We start from the raw sequence: 19706 nt of genomic DNA on the forward strand, positions 1-19706 counted from the left end.
CTTATGTCTCAGCTATAATGATGGTTAATGCCCCAGAATCAAAGTAGTGCTGTCTGTTTGATTTGCCTCCAAATAATACCACCAGTCTTTGAAAAGAAATCCATGATTTTAAATAATCTCTTCTTCTTTCACATGCAGATTGAACACTTCAGAGCTGTCTGCCGTGATTAATGGCAGTTAAAAATGACCCGCTAACTCCCACGGTAGCACTCGGCATGGCCGGCCCACCCGCACTATGGCTAAATTAATGCTCACACATGCACACTCACACACACACGGCAAAGAGAACTCTGTATGGGGGTTGTGAAAGGGTGGGATGAGGGGAGGGTCTTGGGTGGAGACCTCCGTGAATGTCAGAGCAGAAACTACCACCCTACATATCTACATCTTTTTATTAGTGAAAACCTGGAGGTCATGCTTGCTTTAGATTAATGTCTAACTGATGAACCGAATGAATGTGTGTGTGTGTGTGTGTGTGTGTGTGTGTGTGTGTGTGTGTGTGTGTGTGTACGTGTAGCCCTGAAGCTATGCTTAAAAATGAGTTTACATTTGCAAGATATGTGCTGTGTGCTTCGGTTTTGCCCTTTCAGAGCATGAACACTGTAAACTAATAGGCCTGAAAATTTCCTCTTCTCCATCTTATTCAAATTGTACTTGTCACACTGTCTTTCAATCTATGAGCATCTATGACCTTCTATCTTATTTAAATTGTTATTTCCTTCTATATCATTTGAAATATACACTGCATACAAAAAACACCTTGAGGGAGAAAATGAGATGGAGGGAAAGCGAGCAGATGGGCTCTGGATGGCACTAACTGGCACACATTTTCTAGACCCTCATCCCCATCCTTCCCACTTCTGCTCATTATAATGGAGAGTCAGTTAGAAAAACTCTAACATTAGCCCAGGCAAATCAGCCACAGTATCACTAGGAATAGTAATTGCCATTATGTAAAAGTATTGCTTAATATCTATTCAGATATTCAAATTTAGGCTCTGTGTGGTATCCACTATTCATTTACTAAAAAACGGCAGCTGTGGTGCAGCTTGCCTGCACATATGACAGACAGGGTTTTCAGCAGTACTGCAAGCTGCATCTAATTGTCTGTCAGTGTCACCCAGAACCGCAGCATACCATATAGAGAAGAGATGGAGCTCTTTTTCAACCTAAGGGTGCATATGCCTCAAATCCCTATGAGACAACCGCGGCTGTTTACAGCCAGTCGCACACAAATAAACACAAACATGCACCCACTTGTCTTTTGGGATCCATGGGGATTGTTACTTGATTCTTTCTAGATATTAGAATTAATTGCAATGTATGTAGACCATGTGCTTTTTAAATAAAATAACTTGGTATGCAAGGAGTGAGTCTGCTCATGACAGAAGATGAACAAACAACATGACAACAAGCCACAGGGAGTAGTAGATGTGATTATCAATATACTGTCAATAAACAGATCTCTCTTGTTCTCTTTGTCTCCGTCTCAATAATTTTGCTCTGCTTGCCCTCCTTGTTCATTCTCTCACTGTGTGCATGTGCATGTTTGTGAGTGTGTGCATGTATCAAGCTTTTAGTGCCTTCACTTCATACATCATACTGCCACCATAATGAAAATGTGGGCCATAAATATTTATTAGCAAACATACAGTATGTAAATTACTGGGCTCTGTGAGGGTGCTTTGTTTCAGATACTTGTGGTGGCCTCCGAAGCTCTTCATAATGAAAAACAAACCTTCTGGAGAACGATGAAAGCATATCTGAAACCAGCTCAGTCTTTGTTCTGCAGCAGCCTGTGGTGGCCTCCCATAGGAACACAGTGTGTTGTATGTGGCAATGCTCAACATAGCCAAATAAAGCTTTTTAGAGATCCATTGTTGCTTGGGCTGCTTGTGAATTGACTCTTGGGGTCAGCTGAGTGGATGGTGGGGTTCCAATTGCTTTCTGACTTCATGGCAACACTGTTGTACAATGTCATTGGTGCATGTTACAAGCTGCCAATCACTGGATCCTGGCGTTGCGATGGAAATGGCAGGGGTGTTGTTGGTGTTGCCAGGAGGAAGCTGCGGGTAGGATTTTTGGTGCAGGCTGCCAGGGGAGGAGGGGGCAGCCTGATGCTGGGGCAACTTAAGAGTTTGCTGTATGAATGAACAGCAGTTCAGCGGGCACTAAAAGCTACCTGGTGTGTGTATGGAAGTGTTTCTGCTCAATTTCTGAGGAAAATAAAAACACTAAATTGATAATTAGTTTCAATATTTCAAGTTAAAAATAACTTAACCTCCACACACAACTCTTAAAAAAAAAAAAAAAAAAAAAAAAAATATATATATATATATATATATATATATATATATATATATATATATCTAGAGTCGGGTTGATACTGACAACCAAACATTAAAATTTGATTGCTGAAGTAGATAAACTGCAGTCCTAGCCTCATTTTCTCTCCCTGCCCTCTGTCTAATGTCTAATGTATACTGGCTGTAATTTGAGTGTAAGCAGGTGCTGTAATATGCTGCGTATCAGGTATGTCAGGTGACAAAATGTTGCGTACTGATTAACCATTTAACAGAATGCTCCAATATAACATATCCTTACTACTTACAATTAGGATGATATACATATATCATATGATGGGTCTGTTGGTATGAATAGTCCAAATGAAACCCCACTAGGTTACACAAATGTACCCAGATTCAATCATGCATGTTCCTCATGTTTACAGTTAGGTCAGCTCAGAAGTCTCTGTTGCTACAGTCTACACTCCACAGTCTAGGCACATAGTCACAATTCAGAAGGGGACCTGTACAGAAAGCCATATGAGAGACTGCACGTGTAGCTGTCCAAATTATTTTGGAACAGGCTGGCTTGTCAGTTAAGGCTGAGTAAACCTACAGAGCACGTTCAGCAGCTTTCCAGAGTATATTAATGTGTCTACTGATCAATAAATAAAATTGGCTGAATTACCGATTTGCAATGACAGAACACATTGATCTGTTACCTTCAAAAGGTTTCCAAGTTTCGCAGAGATGCACAGGACGTTCCCTATATCCTTACATAATCCAGGGAGACTTGTACCCAACTACAGCCCATCCTACCGCCCTAAGCCTATCTTGCCTTTGCTACATGTAGAGAAAAGTACAGGAAGAACTATGAAAAATAAAGTGTTCAAAGTCATACAGTGCTCCAGTGCGCTTGTTTCAGTACTGGCTGAACTGGAATGCCAGGCGCCTTCAGCAGAGCCCTCCTGGGAAGCATCAGCACTAATTTGATTTTTAATTTGACATGACTCCTTGGCTAATTGCAAGAACTCATGATTAATTAATCTGATTTGACTTGTGCTAATTTCTGACACCCACAGACCAGCACTCCCAGTGGAGTTTTGCAAACAAACATAGGGAAGGCCTAGCTGGTGGAGGTGTCCCAGTGACATGCACATCAGAGTGGATGCAGAACAGTTGAGACAGGAGAGAAAGAGGCAGGCCTGAGGAGGGTGGGTCAACATCCACATCTCCAACACATACAAACATACATCATCTGTGACAAGGCCGACCTGGTTAGGGCAGTGTTATGCCAGCAGGCACCAAAACATAATTATCAAAGCAACAGCTGGAATTTTCCCAAAGAGCGACACATGTCACAAAGTGCACAGAGTGTATGTTTCTTTTCGCCCTCATGAAATATGGGTCACTAATATCACTCACTTTTATCTTACATAAAAAGACAAAGGTCTATTCCAGATGGATGTGCCATTTAGAACTGGCAAGGGTAGGAGCCGGTTTCTGGAAAGCAAAAAACCCAAAGGTATTGCTCTCTCCATTCAGCCATTTACATCTGTGGAGAGTGCATCACAGATCTTACATTTACAACAGATGAGCAGACATTTTCAGAGTTTTCTGCCCTCTTCTGTTTTCCTCGGAGGAACATTAAAAATTTAATAGAAACTGAAAGTGCACTGAGGAAGATCTGTACTTTGCAACAACAAATGTCTTAAAGACTTGACCAAAGGCCAGTAAAAAGAAAGAGAGAGCAAAGACACAGAGTGTTCACAGTGATGTCTTGGCATTATAACAACACCGTCCCAGATAAAATAAAAGCAACAAAACAGCTCTGAACTGGACCAAAGCTAAGCATTAGTAACAAAGCAAATTTCAAGTCAGGCCTTTATTTTCCCCACATTAGTGTGCAATCCAATGCTTATACTAGTATTTTCTTTAGAGTTGTAGTATCTACACTTCACTTGAATGCAGGAGAGGGTGATCATAGCAGCCCACACAGTTCTCTGACAGCCTTTATCAGTGCTCTTTACCTACACACACTACATTCAGGTCACACACAAGCAGTGGCAGCCTACGCTTCACCAGCAGAGCAGCCAAAAGAGCCCCTTCTCTCTTTCTTTCTCAGTCTTTCTCTATTTATTATAAACCAATACACACAATTTTGTATTTACTAACAATATCTGTGAACACAGGGCAAACCCAATCCCTCGTGATTGGAAAAGTGAACTGATGGCTGCTCTGGGTGTTCAGAGAAAGAGAAGCTCTATAAAAACATGTGCTGTCAGATTTGCACAACCTGACCTAATAAAACAACTCCTAGAAACACAGTCTGACAGGTCTGTCCAGCAAAATCACGCCTACATGCACACCAGTGACAAGACACCAGGACACAGTGGAGGGTAGTGCAAAGTAAGAAAGGAAACAGATGAAAAGATATCAGAAGGAAAATTAGGAACAACTGAGAGGTGGCAAAATGGAGGAGGGAGGATATGGCAGATGGAGGAGCAAAGTAGACATTGTGTTAACACACAGTATCATTTATTATGCATGTATGTGTGTATGTGTGTGTTGATGCCTGCAAGTGTGTACAAGTGTGACATTCATAGGTTTATATATGCATATGCATGTTTGTATGTGTGTTGTCTGTGTGTGTGTGTGTGTGTGTGTGTGTGTGTGTGTGTGTGTGTGTGTGTGTGTGTGTGTGTGTGTGCCTGTGTGTGTGTGTGTGTGTGTGTGAGAGAGAGTGAGAGAGAGAGAGAGAGAGAGAGAGAGAGAGAGAGAGTGAGAGAGAGAGAGAGAGAGAGAGAGAGACTGTGTGTTGCACCACTCATATCAGTGGACTCAGAGAACACACAAATGTTAAGCCACCTGTTAGCTTCCCAAGGCATTGTGGGATTGAGACAGAAGCTCAATCTGGGCATTGAACAGAATGCCAAGATTAGTGTGAATTTCAGTGAAACACAGTGAGAGATACATGAGGAAGAGATACTTAACAACGTTCCCTAACATCTTTAAAATAAATCACAATATTATAAGCATGGAATTGAAGGGACTGTGCTTAGTAACGAGAATTGTTTTTATTTAGGACATCACAATTTTCCAAGTCTTCTGCTGCTTTAGCTAATTGCAGAATCATCTCAATACATTATTAATTATTGTCATGATCTGTGAAGACCAACTGCATACAGAAAAGTGGTCCAAAAGCATGTGGAACCATGTTTTCATTATTGATCATTTCATACAGAATCCAGTTTAGCTAGAGCTGGTCCTTTAGCGTGCCCTCCACTTGAGTGCCAGAGCAAAGTGTCCTGCGGTAATTTCATTTTGCAGAATTTCAATGATGGCGATGGCTGTTAACATTGATCATTTCAAGCAGTCCAGAGCTAGATTCACGAGATCTGTGGCAGGCAAGCTGAGGTCTGTGATGAAACCTTAAGCAGTGAACCAAATAGGGTTGCCTTTCATGTTTCTACTGCAACCTGTCACTTCCCAGTCATTGGAATGCCGTCTCTCTCGTCAGAGAATTTCTAAGCTGTGAGTGCTCTCTAGCAAGGGTGGTGAGACACTTGGCAGCGTAGCGTTTTTATGCTGAAGGCTTTGAATGATGCAGTGCAAAATTAATTTAAACTTGCAAGCACAAGGCTTGTGAAAAAGGGAGCGTTTTCATTGTGTAACCATTTGCCCACTACCACCAAACTTGCAAACTATCACCAGAATGATAGTGATGCAGAACAATGGGCTGTTTGGTGTATTTCTTTTCTATTCTTTGGTGAATCATGTCATTTTACAACCCCAACAATTAAAGAATAACATTTCCAAATGTAAAGTAGCAAAGAACTTTTGCTTTTCATCATCTACAACGCATAATACCATTAAATCTGTGAGGGACGAGGCTGAAAACCAGTATCTGCTGGCCGTGATCTTTGGGCCCTCAGGCAGCACTGCATTAAAAACAGACATGATTCTGTAGTGGAAATCACTGCATGGGCTCAGAAACACTTCTGAAAACCACTGACTGTGAACTCAGTTCATCACTGCATCCACAAATGCTGTTAAACTCTAAAACACAAAGAAGAACCCAAATATAAACAGGATCCAGAAACGCTGCCACCTTCTCTGGGCCCAAGATCATTTAAAATGGACTGAGGGGAAGTGGAAAATTGTTCTGTGGTCCAAAAAAATCAACATTTGAAATTCTTTTTGGAAATATGGATTCTGTGTCCTCTGGGCTAAAGACCACTCACCTTGTTATCAGAGTACAGTTTTTGTACAGAGTTCAAAAGCCAGTATTTGTGATGATATACGGGTGCATTACTGCACATGGCATAGGTGGTGTGCACATCTGTGAACCATAAATGCTGAGCTATATAAGCATGTTTTGGCAACATCTGCTGCCATCCAGATGATGTCTTTCTCAGGGAAGGCCTTGCTTGTTTCTGCAAGACAATGTCAAACCACATTCTGAATGCATTACAGCAGCCTGGCTCCATAGTAAAAGAGTCTGGGTGCTAAACTGACCTGCCTGCAGTCCAGAAATGTCACTCACTGATAGCATTTGGTGCATTATGAAATGAAAAATGAAATGACAAAGGAGACCCTGAACTGTTGACCAGCTGAAATCTTGTATCAAACAAGAATGAGAAAACATTTTACTTTCAAAGCTACAGCAGTTGGTCTCATCAGGTCCCAAATGCTCACAGTGTTGTTAAGACGTGATGAAACACAGTGGTCAACACGCCCCTGAGTGTGTCGTTATCATCAAATTCAAAATTCTAAGTTGTCTTTGTAGCATTTTCCTTTAAAAATATGGTTTTCATAATTTGCATATCATTGCATTCTATTTTTATTTACATTTTATTTATATCACATTTCTGGAAATGGGTTTGTAATAAAATGGTCCCGTTTCTGTTTTCTGTCCCTATCAAAGCAGATCCTCAAATATCGAAATCTTACTACAGAGACTTCTGAAAAAAGGGTCCTAGTTTCTGTGCATCCCCTCACACTGTATTTCCTATTAGCAGTTTGGTAATTATCACATATTTTAATCATCTAAATGATCATTGTTACATTTCAAAGACAAAAAACAGATATGCCTAAAAAAATGAACACCTTTTGAAGTGAAATTCTGTTAGTAAAGTGAATTAAGCTGAAATATTTTAGAATTGAGCACACCAGCCGGTAACGAATGGTCTTATTATTTTTATGCACATTCACACAAGTAGTAGTGCAGGTTAGAAAGTCTATGTGGATTTAGGGTCTCCTCTCAAAACATACGACTAATAGTCCCTGGAGATCCTGAATTTACCACTTCTGTGTGTTTCTCTCTCTTCTTCCTCTCCATGTGTTATTCATATCCGCCTCAGTCAGTTTCTCTTTCGCTTCTTTTCCACATTTTTTCCGACCATTCTTAGTTCAGATTATGAAGAGTGAGAGAATAAGAGAAAGACAGAGCAATGCGGAGTGTTCCCAGGGGCTATAGAAGCTGTCAGTACCTAAGAGACTTCAAACGCACAGCAGCTCTGTGATCAACCTGCTCTCTAACTCTCTGCTGACAGCCCTTCAACTGCACAGCTTACACACAAAGAAATGCACACACTCCACTGCTCACTGTTCACACACACAACTACACCTACACACACTCTCTCTCCTTTCACATTAACACTATGGGTGACAGACTTACAGGCAGTAATTTACTCTTTACCACTTGTAATTGTTGTGAAATCAGTTACGCTGATTACTCCATATTACAGATATTTCTTTAGTCAAGATGAGTGGTCATTCAGAGCGCAGGAAAGGAAGAACAACAAGGGGCACATTTTTCAATAGAAACACACTGTATGTGGCTTTGCAAGCTGCACTGAATTAATTAGCCAGGCAAAAACACATTTTAAAAAAATCTGAACTTGATGCACATAAGTGTTGTGAATAACTGCATCTGTCTATAAGCATTGCTTTAGAACCATGTAGAACCGTGTAGATCAGTGTAGAACTGTGTAGAACCATGTAGAACCGTGTAGATCCATGTAGAACCGTGTAGAGCCATGTAGATCCGTGTAGAACCGTGTAGAACCATGTAGAACTGTGTAGAACCATGTAGATCCGTGTAGATCCGTTTAGAACCGTGTAGATCCGTGTAGAACCGTGTAGATCCGTGTAGAACTGTGTTGCATTTTGTTTTTGTCATTGCTAACTGTGTCTTTAGCTTGCTGATAAACAAGGTGTCACGATTGGCCGCTCCCGGTCCTGTCCATGTGATCGTGTTTTGTTTTGGTCTAGTCCACGTGTTTTCTTTGTTTTGGTTTCTTAGTCCGGCCCCTTGTTTTATGACTCCGCCCCTGATTGGCGCCACCTGTTTTCCACCTATTCCTCATCATCCCTGTTGTATTTAAGCCCTGTGTTTGCCCCTTTGTCTTTGCTGGTCTTTGTTTGGATGTTTGATCGTGTTGGGTGTACTGTATTCTCGTGGTGTTCTTGTTTGAGGTTCTGTGTTCATTTTGTCATGTCTGTCCATCCTGCTCTCCGTATCGGCTATTTGAACCTGGACCATTTTGACCACAACCCTGGATTTGCCCATAATAAAAGTCGCTTATCTCAGCGTACGCGTCCGCCTCCTCGCTCCACGTTACACAAGGGACCGAAGTAAAGTAATGAAGTTTGTATCAGCAGTTATCTACACCTACAAGAACATCTCTGTATTTTCTCCTACGCTGTAAAAATCACGGTACTGCGCAGGTACATTTTTCGTTCATCAGGGTACAAACCATGTAAATGTACCACAACAGTGGGTTTTAAGGTCCAGTTTTTCTCAGGTAAAAAGTACTTAATTGTACGTTTTCAAAACCTAATGTTTTAAAACAGAACAGTGCCATAACCAGAACGGAGTTAAGTCAATACAGAAGAACATATAATTTCAGTGAATTATGGTACAGTTATATTCCCAGACTAGAGGTACTAAGAAGTACCCTTGATTTATTTAAATATTTTTGCACAAGGGTCCTGTTGCTCAGAAATGTCTCCCAAGTAAAGACCCTAATGTGTCTCCTCTGTATTGTGGACATTCCAATAATGTTTGCTCACAGATTTGTCAAGATGTTTATCTGCATCTAAACCAGAGACAGAAGTGCAATCAAGACTATCATTTTTATCCCGACTGGAAGCTTCTCATGCTTCCTTTTTGTCTAAAGCTGTTTCTCCCAAGGAATCTAAATGAATATGAATAGAAAACGCTGAATTTTAGCAACAATTCCTGAATGAAAAAAGTCACATTACTGACTGCGGTTACATGTGAGGAAACAGAACTGTCCGTCAGATTTGTACACAAAGCTAAAGAGCCTGGGTTCGTCCCGAGCAGCTTTTTTCTTTTAAGTACTAATTATTAATATTTTAGTTTTTTTTCTTGATTTACTTTTGTAAAAAACTTGTGACATGCATTGAGAAAGACTTCAGACAAACTGGTAAGCCTGTCAACATAGTCTTGATTTTCAATTGTTTATCATCAGCATAGCTAAAAAAATTCTGATTATAGTTCTTGATGCCGTTACTTAGAGGTAAAGTGTACAAACAGAAGCAAATGCCCCAAGACTGAATCTTGTAGGATTCCTCAAGAATTTGTTTTTTAAACACCAAACATTCCTGGTATTTAATCAAAGCTTCACTGATTATATGGTCTGTATTATTTTGCTTTCATTTTAAGTGCTATAAAATATTTAACTGAGGTAATACCCATTTTATCTTATATCTAATATCCGGCTGTAAGTTTAAAGTTTGTCAAGTTGTGGGCCTGTGCTTGTACCAATGAAAAGAAAATGAAGAAATGTAATGAAAACTTACTTCATTCATACTTTGCAATGCATGACTCTAATGTCATTGGATGGTGTATTCTTCTTATTCTTCAGTAACACTTTACAATACAGATCCACAAACAAACGTATTAATACTTAACTAATGATTTCATCACAGTAAATGAATACAGGGACTAATACCACAGGGACTAATACCACATGGACTAATACCACAGGGACTAATACCACATGGACTAATACCACAGGAACTAATACCACATGGACTAATACCACAGGGACTAATACCACATGGACTAATACCACAGGGACTAATACCACATGGACTAATACCACAGGAACTAATACCACATGGACTAATACCACAGGGACTAATACCACATGGACTAATACCACAGGAACTAATACCACATGGACTAATACCACAGGGACTAATACCACATGGACTAATACCACAGGGACTAATACCACAGGTACTAATACCACATGAACTAATACCACATGGACTAATACCACAGGGACTAATACCACATGGACTAATACCACAGGGACTAATACCACAGGGACTAATACCACATGGACTAATACCACATGAACTAATACCACAGGTACTAATACCACATGAACTAATACCACATGAACTAATACCACAGGGACTAATACCACATGGACTAATACAACAGGGACTAATACCACATGAACTAATACCACAGGGACTAATACCACATGAACTAATACCACAGGGACTAATACCACATGGACTAATACCACAGGGACTAATACCACAGGTACTAATACCACATGGACTAATACCACAGGGACTAATACCACATGGACTAATACCACAGGGACTAATACCACAGGTACTAATACCACATGGACTAATACCACAGGGACTAATACCACATGGACTAATACCACAGGTACTAATACCACATGAACTAATACCACATGGACTAATACCACAGGGACTAATACCACATGGACTAATACCACAGGGACTAATACCACATGAACTAATACCACAGGGACTAATACCACAGGGACTAATACCACAGGTACTAATACCACATGAACTAATACCACATGGACTAATACCACAGGGACTAATACCACATGGACTAATACCACAGGGACTAATACCACAGGGACTAATACCACATGGACTAATACCACAGGGACTAATACCACATGGACTAATACCACAGGAACTAATACCACAGGGACTAATACCACATGAACTAATACCACATGGACTAATACCACAGGGACTAATACCACATGGACTAATACCACAGGGACTAATACCACAGGTACTAATACCACATGAACTAATACCACATGGACTAATACCACAGGGACTAATACCACATGGACTAATACCACAGGAACTAATACCACAGGGACTAATACCACATGGTACTTGGCACATGAGAAAATAAAGTGTATTTGTTAATAAGGACCTGTGTGAGATATAAATAGTCTTTGATAAAGGTCATTTCTGACTCATTCTGGTAATTAATATCATGGCTTGATGGATTATTTAAAACCCTTTCTCTAATGCAAAATGTCTTTTGGAGACGATGAAGACAAATTATAGGCTAATAACTAATACACTCATGTAGAAAAAATAATGGAATACAGATTTTTTAAATGATTTTTAAAATGATTTTATGGCTAATGATGTGACAGGAAAAAAAAGTGGATGTGTAATGATAAATTTGCAAATTTATGGCTTAACATATCTGTGCATAATCCACATTATAGGCTTAGAACCAATGTCAGAAAAGGTACATTATGTTACCAAAAGCAGCTCAGCCACGAAGTGGTCGGCCACATAAAGGTGAGGTGAGCTCCTGAGAGCGACCCATTCTTTCACTAATGTCTGTAGAAGCAGTCTGCAGGCCGAGGGGCTCGGCTTTATACACCTGTGGCCATGGAAGTGACTGGAACACCTGAATTTAATTATGTGGATGGGTGCGTGAAAACTTTTGGTAATATAGCGCACGTTTTCTGACATTGGCGCATAATTGTGCAAAGGTCACCAACTTTCTACAGAGTCAATGAACTCTTAAAGCTTCAGCACCAAGAGATTTTGGACAATTTCAAGCTCCCAACTTTGTGGGAACAGTTTGGGGACGGCCCCTCCTGTTCCAACATGACTGCCCACCAGTGCACAAAGCAGGTCCATAAAGACGTGGATGAGCCAGTTTGGTGTGGAAGAACTTGACTGGCCCCAAACTAAAAGAGTGAAAGCGGTGGCCCAAAGGCCCCAAGCTAAAAGAGTGAAAGTGGGGGCCCCAAGGCAGTGGGGTAGGTCTCCAAGACCTGGACCACGAATGGGGCCTAGGCCAATGATTTTAATTTCCACTGAACTGTTATTTTCAAAGGGGCGGCACGGTGGCGTGGTGGGTAGCGCCGTCGCCCCACGGCAAGGAGGGCCTGGGTTCGATTCCCCAGCCGGGTGACCGGGGTCCTCACTGTGTGGAGTTTGCATGTTCTCCCCATGTCTGTGTGGGTTTCCTCTGGGTTCTCCAGTTTCCTCCCACAGACATGCAGTCAATTGGACATGCTACATTGCCCCTGGGTGTGAGTGACTGTCAGTTTGTCCTGTGATGGACTGGCGACCTGTCCAGGGTGTATCCTGCCTTCCGCCTGATGACCGCTGGGATAGGCTTAGAAAATGGATGGATGTTATTTTCAACTTGTAAAATTCCATTGAGGATACAGGAAGCTGAGTCTTTCTGCTGGAGAGAACATTATTTTTCTGCAGTTCTGTGATGTCTCAGCAAAGACTGAAGCTCCATATCACATCACCTTAAACATTGGTAGTTAGCTATTAATGAGGTTGCAGGGTCAGGTACGGGTCTCATTGCTCTCCCTCCCTAGTGCTCTACCATCAGCCCACCAGCACGCATACCATCACCTGCTTGCCTGTCACTCACCTGTAACATGGGTAAAGGATTTTGACCTCAGATTTGCCCTCAGCAGTGTCAGAGTTTGTATTTGGGCACTTTTTTACTCCTAAGCACTGCGGTACTTTCTGGATGGCTGTGTGGCAATAAAAGCTTGTTAGAGCCGTTTGGCTTAAATATCTGTCTCTGTTTTTAAAGTGGTGTAATGAGTTTTCCAAGGAGAAAGAAAGAGAGGGGTGTTCCTTTGGAAGACTGCAGAGTGGTTCCCTTTTAGGCCAGAATGCAGAGCCCAGTCTCTACAACTCTCCCTCCAACTCTCTTTCTTTTCATTGCCTCTGCTCATTTATGAATTCTCAGTGGCAGATCATAGCATAGTGGGGGCTAATATCCACTGAGGGTGGTGTCACGTAAAACTCCTGACTGTAAGTAAGAACCGATTACATTTAGAGCTTTATTTTTTTCTCTTTACAGATGTTATTTTTCATTTATCCTGGTTTGACAGATACAAATGATCAGCACCCTGCAAATAGCTAATTACTCCATTCTTGCATTGTACAAGTGTGATAACAATAAATAATTAGCTTAGTGGTAGTGAATGCCTTAATCTTCTGAATCTGGCAGCAATTTCACTTCTTCCTTTGATGTAATCAGGGTTGTTTTAACTTTAAGGCTAGGCTTCTTTACATTATCATTTTCAGCCTTGCTTGTAAGCAAAAATAGCGATACACAAGTTCTCTGTAGTTTTATACAAGCCTCGTTCTTCATTGCAGGTCCAACACTGAATACATCTGTACACCACATGTTTCTCTCACCGTGACATCAAGCATACAGCTGCACACATTCTGGCTCTCAGATGTTTTGCCATTACCAACGGTCAAAATATGAGCATCTTATGCTAGATCTTTTAAATGGGATTATACTAATTATAATACGTGGGCCTGAGACTGCAAACAAAACTTTCAAATCAAAATCATAATAGAAACGGTTTTTATTTTAAGGGGTTTTCTTTAATCTGTTTGTCTATTAGGTGCTGCATGAATTTGCTATCAAATATCAAACATGAACAATGTTGGTCACCAAGAAATTCATGAACTTTTGTTTTCTTCTGTTTTTTGAGTTTTTGTGATTTAATTTTGGAACGCAATTTTATTATAGAGCTGTTCTTTCTCTTCCACTGCACTCACTGGATAATCTGATGCAGCTGGGCATGAACCTTAAACTAAGCTTTCTCTGTACCATTTGTTAGATAGTTTAAATTAGACAACAAATATTAATATTGCTTGAATGATTTGATATCTGGGATAGTCACTTATCCACAGCAGTATAATGCAGTACATGCTAACAGTTGCAGGACAGCCAAATTCCTACTTGTGTTGGCCATGAACACTTTCCACAGTTACTACAGGCAAATCCAGTGGAACGTAACTTTATCTTACCCAGATTCAAAGCCAGACATCTGCCATACCACTTTCAATCACCACGTGGTCTGAGACACCCAACAATCCTGATCCGGCAGAGCAGAACAGTTCAGTTTTCACCTTTTTCTAGGTTTTAACTTTATTTGAATAATTGTTTAGGTTTGTTTATTTATTTATTTGGGGGGAGGGGGTGTTATGGTCAGTCTGAAGGGACAAACTAATTAACCCAGGGTGGGAGCAGCAGTTCAACACTTGAGAGTGTAACTATGAAAGAGATAAATGTGAATTCAGAACTGAAGGGGGAATTAAGCTCCTGTAAGCACCTGTGTTCCTCTTCGGTAGATTTGTCCTATATTGGGGGATTTCAGAATGTTGTTGAGTCCCAGAAGTGTGCCATTATAAAATCCCAGCCTTATCTTAGGTTCTAGCTAATTCTAACGGAACAGAAACTGTGTACATTACTGGTACCAGACACTTGAGTTGCTGGCAGCTCAATGAACAGCATGTGCAGGAGGTAAAGCCAGCTCTTTAAATGTGCAAGTAAAACATTCACACACAAAGAGCTGCATTGTGTGTGTGTGTGTGTGTGTGTGTGTGTGTGTGTGTGTGTGTGTGTGTGTGTGTGTGTGTGTGTGTGTTTTTGCTCACATCAATCACTCAGATCCATAGCTTAGAACTCGCAAACATCAGAGTGAAGCTGAGACTCCACACATTGGCACAGCTGCAGCTGCTCCAAACCATGTGGAAGCTAATGATAAGGAAACAAACTTCATTTCTCTAAACTGGAGATGGAGGAATAATCTACTCAGAAACCAGATTAGACCGAGGGAGCAAGCTCAACACTCTGAGCAACGACTGAAATATGAATTCAGAAAGCAGAAAGCTAGAGCAGTTTTTCTGAGCGTTAGTGTTTGGTGATCTCTCTCAATCTTCACGAAGAACATTTTTGTGACCTCCTATGTTGGAAACAATTTGTCCAGCGCTCCAAAGAGTCAGCACAGAGTTCCAAACTGGAACTCAGCGCTGAGCAGATTTATACTGTTTATTCTTCATAAACCGCCGTCCGCCCGATGACAGCTGGGATAGGCTCCAGCACCCCCGCGACCCAGAAGGAGAAGCGGCTTAGAAGGTGTGTGTGTGTGTGTGTGTGTGTGTGTTTCATAAACCTAATCGTAGCTAAATCATGAGCCTTCCTAACAACACACAAATTTAGTGTGAAAATCAACCTCTTTAGCACCATTAGGATGTTTGAGTGAATCAGATCGATGAACTATAACTTCAGTGGTTCAGTTTCTAAGTTGCCTGACCTCAGGAATTTTCCTGACCTGTCATTCACCAAAGTGGAAAGAGGTCATTAAAGACTTACCAAATCCAAAGGCAGCAGGTGCGGGAATGGGTGCTGCTTGGACAGTGGTGGAAGTGTAAAGACCAGTGACTAGAAGGCCATCAAAGTATGTACTAGTGGAGACTGTCACTGTAGAAAGATGGACAAACAGAGAAATATGGTTAGAAAATTCAAGTATACATATTTTCCATGACAAGCTACACAAGCCCTCATAAAATTCCTTTACAAACCCACATTAACCTTTAGGACTCAAACTGGTAGGTCACTTCTAGCCATCATAACTTCAGAACAGTTTAAGGTACAAACGTGATCCACATATCAGGACATACAGCAGAACCATCCCTAACTAGTCAGCATGATGTTATCAAGATATGATCAGCTTGATGATGTCATCAGTGAGAAATTTGGCTTGGAATATTACCTAAAATCCTGATATTATTGAGCTGCTTTTTGGCCTTCGTATTCCAACAAAGGGTTAAAACAGCGACATGATTCAGTCAGATCACTCATCAGACTCTGCTCTCGCAATCCAGAGTGATGTCATCCATCTGTGACTATCCATCAGCCAGCAACCCAGCTCCAAAATCACCCAAATCCCACTCATTACCATTATATTACATATGACAAATATTACTGTCATTGATTTTGACCATTAAAATGATCTTAAATTGAATATGCAGCTCAATTTATAATTGAAAATAAAGCTGTCTTGCCTTGTATCAAAGTTTTAGCTCTCAGCCTGAATCCAAGAGGAGAGGAAAATCAATAAAAAACATCCGCCTTTGGAAAATTGTTTATTTTTGGTCATGATAACCAACACAATGAATCACCATCAAAATGATTGCACTTTCAGCTCACAGACACTCCAGACTAATCATTTCTGAAAAGGCATCTAGGTGCAGTTTGTTTTCAAAAAAATCATTCACCCAAATTCATAAAGATATCAAATGTCTTAGTATTTACATGTCAAATAGTGGAATATCTCAGACTGACGTGTGTAAATACTTTATAATTGCCACTGTAATTGTAATTGACCCAAAATAACAAAAAAATTCCCAAATTTTTAGGGTTCTGCTGAGCCAGCTACTCCCTTACAGCTTTTAATCAAATTGAAAGGTAAACCTATGAAAAAAATACAATCATATCAGCACATAAATCAGTGTCTAATGCTGAAGCACGGGCAGAATGTTCCTCGCTGACTGATGAGAAATAAATCATCGATCCATGGAGCATAACAGGCGCTTTAAAACACTGTAGGGCTTAAGCCTTTGAGAGACAGTTTACACAGTTCCAACAGAGGTCGATTTTTACTAGAGAGAGCAGATGAAGCCAGGAGGTGGGCTGAACAGGGAGTAGCCATGACACCTTCCCTGCACAGGTGACAACTGTTACAAGAAAAACATGTGAAAGGTTAGCACCGTGAGGAAGACTCAAAAATAAAGAGTGACGAATGGGGAGAGTGTGGATTTTGGATCTACTCTTAACAAGCACAGCATTGTCCATTGAACAGCGTGAAGTGCACATCCAGGCCTTTCCTTTCGCTAGAAGATAAAACTACACCACCCGGCTGCAGCTCCAGGATCAAACCCTGGCACTAAAGCAGCTGACTATTTGGCCTTAGCCCAGGCAGACAGATCATTCGGAGCATTGGGGAGAGAAAAGCACGAGTTAAAAAGGTGCATTTCTGAATTTCTGAATCCTCAAAACCACCTAAAAATTTTTTTTAAATCAAAGAAAGATATAAGAATAATTTCTCACCAGCCTGGCTCCACCACTAAAACAACTGCATCCTTAACAAAGTGTTTGTCTTGGCAAAAAAGTGTGTGACTAAATATTTGACTAGATGGCTCCACTTTTTGGCTTTCTCACAATGACATTATTCATGCGTCTAACTGTATTCTGCTTTCACATGTGTATTCATACTCTCACAAAGGGTGTGTTTGGATTAAGAGCAGAGCCCCAGTACCCCATCCTCCCTCCCGTCTCTCTCTCTCTCTCTCTCTCTCTCTCTCTCTCTCTCTCTCCCCCACATCATAGCTTCAATAATTTATCCCACCACTCCCAACATTATATCCAGAGCGTTCAGTTGCCTCTCCGTCTGTTTTGCACAAACCAAGTTCTGTTTTAAGCTCCTGAATACACAGCCCACAATACACACCCGCAAGATCACACACTGCCACAGACCACATATTAAACTCTACGAAGTGTTGAAAGACTTTAAAATTTTAGGATTTAATTAGTAGTAGATAACAAGGTCCTAGGTCCATGTCTGATAATTACAGTACGATAAAGTCACACTAGCAAGCACTTCAGTGAAGTATTCTTTATTGTGCAGGTCCGAGCCATGTTCCCTAACAGTGTGCATTGAATAAGTATGTTGAGAAACTGCACCACAACAGGCATAAGCAGAGAGACAAAAACACACCGTCTGAAGCAAACTCCTTTTGAAGTAACTTGTAAGGTGAAAGAAAAGCTAAGGGGCAGAGAGTTACAGTGAAAAACAAACAAGATGGGGAAGAGAAAGGATTCGCAGATAGGAGATAATGAAAAGGTCTATGGAGGGTAAAAGAAATGTAATCAATGAAAATGCAAGATGTTAATAATTCAGAAAAGGACTATTTCTATGTGAAGCAAAGATAAGAACCACATCTTTACAATGTGGTGAGAAGTGATTCTTCAATCCAGATCTGCTCAGCTTCGGTGGGCTACACATGTGCTTAGAGCTCAGCAGCACCAGGGCTTTGAAGACAGCTTTTAGAATTCTCCTCCACACTCATGCGCACACATATACTCCGTGTGAATATTCTTTAACTTTCAGAGAACAAAGAGTAGGAAGGATATGATATCAAATTACTGGGGGAAAGGGACATGGAGAGAGAGGCACTGGAAGTGAGCTAGGAAAATGCATTGAGAACAAATTTGTCGCAGAATTTCTGGATGGATTTTGTCAGTCAGTTTCAGTGGCTGTCTCTTCCTCTCATTGTAAAAATATCTTTGTTCCCTTTTCTTTAAGCCGTGTTTTGACATTCAACTGGAGCGAGAATTCTCTCATTTATTTTTTTTCTTTCCCTTTTTTCAAGAATCTTACTTCAGAATTGTGGTTGATGTGTGAGTTTTGACAGACTACATGGCACGTGCCTTTTTATTTCTACACTCCTCTCTTTTGCCTCTCTCATCCTAAATTCTGTGAGATCTCTTAGATGCACATGTTCTGGCAGTGTCTTGACCTTTCGTTACCTCCTCAATCATTCATTTCCGTGGTCCATGGCCTGTCCATCATCCTGAGATTTAACTCTATAAGTGTCCATGGGTGTCTTTTCTCTATAGGAATAAATTTAATTTTTGTGATTGTACTCCGTCCAGCCCTCCCCACCTTGCACCATCCCCTCCACCCTCTGCCTTTTCTGTACTCTTGAGCCTTACCCCTCTGGCCCTATTCTACCATACAATATTGATGCTGCGATGTACTATGCCTCATTACCAACACACACCGACACACTCCTACTCAACTATTGATAAACCTGGGGCCTTTCTTACCTCCCTAGATAGGTTGTGTGTATATGTGGGAGGTCTTTTTCTATGAGACATGGTTTCTTGCAAAGAATAAAGTGAAAACAAGAATAATTTCAGTATGAAAAGAAGAAGCAAATGAACATTGGGAACTGCCAAAAAGGTGTAACTCACATTGTCGATTACAAAAAACATGAATGCATGTTAAAAACATTTCTTTGCTCTTTTCTTCCCTTTTGAATAAAAATTCTGCTTTTTATTTCTATGAACAGATAAACAAAAGTAAGAAAAAGACATGAACATGCTTAAATGACAGAGAGTAAAGGCACAATAGCAAATCACGATCCACCGGGCATCCGGACCACCATACACTGCATTGTCTAGTAGTGCTGAGTACTCTTGACCGTATGAGGCCAACTCCCATTACAACATAC

General features: G+C 40.7%; 1 protein-coding gene across 2 annotated transcripts in view; it reads right to left on the reverse strand.

Annotated features, from left to right (window-relative positions):
• The window catches only part of reln (reelin), a 224008-nt gene that overhangs the window by 180359 nt on the left and 23943 nt on the right, over positions 1–19706 (reverse strand). For both annotated transcript variants that reach the window (XM_037540124.1, XM_017717159.2), the window contains exon 2: positions 15784–15891. In XM_037540124.1, coding sequence (XP_037396021.1) covers positions 15784–15891 — 108 coding nt within the window. The remainder of the gene's footprint in view (positions 1–15783; positions 15892–19706) is intronic.

Source organism: Pygocentrus nattereri, chromosome 7, assembly GCF_015220715.1.
Source record: "Pygocentrus nattereri isolate fPygNat1 chromosome 7, fPygNat1.pri, whole genome shotgun sequence".
NCBI lineage: Eukaryota > Metazoa > Chordata > Actinopteri > Characiformes > Serrasalmidae > Pygocentrus > Pygocentrus nattereri.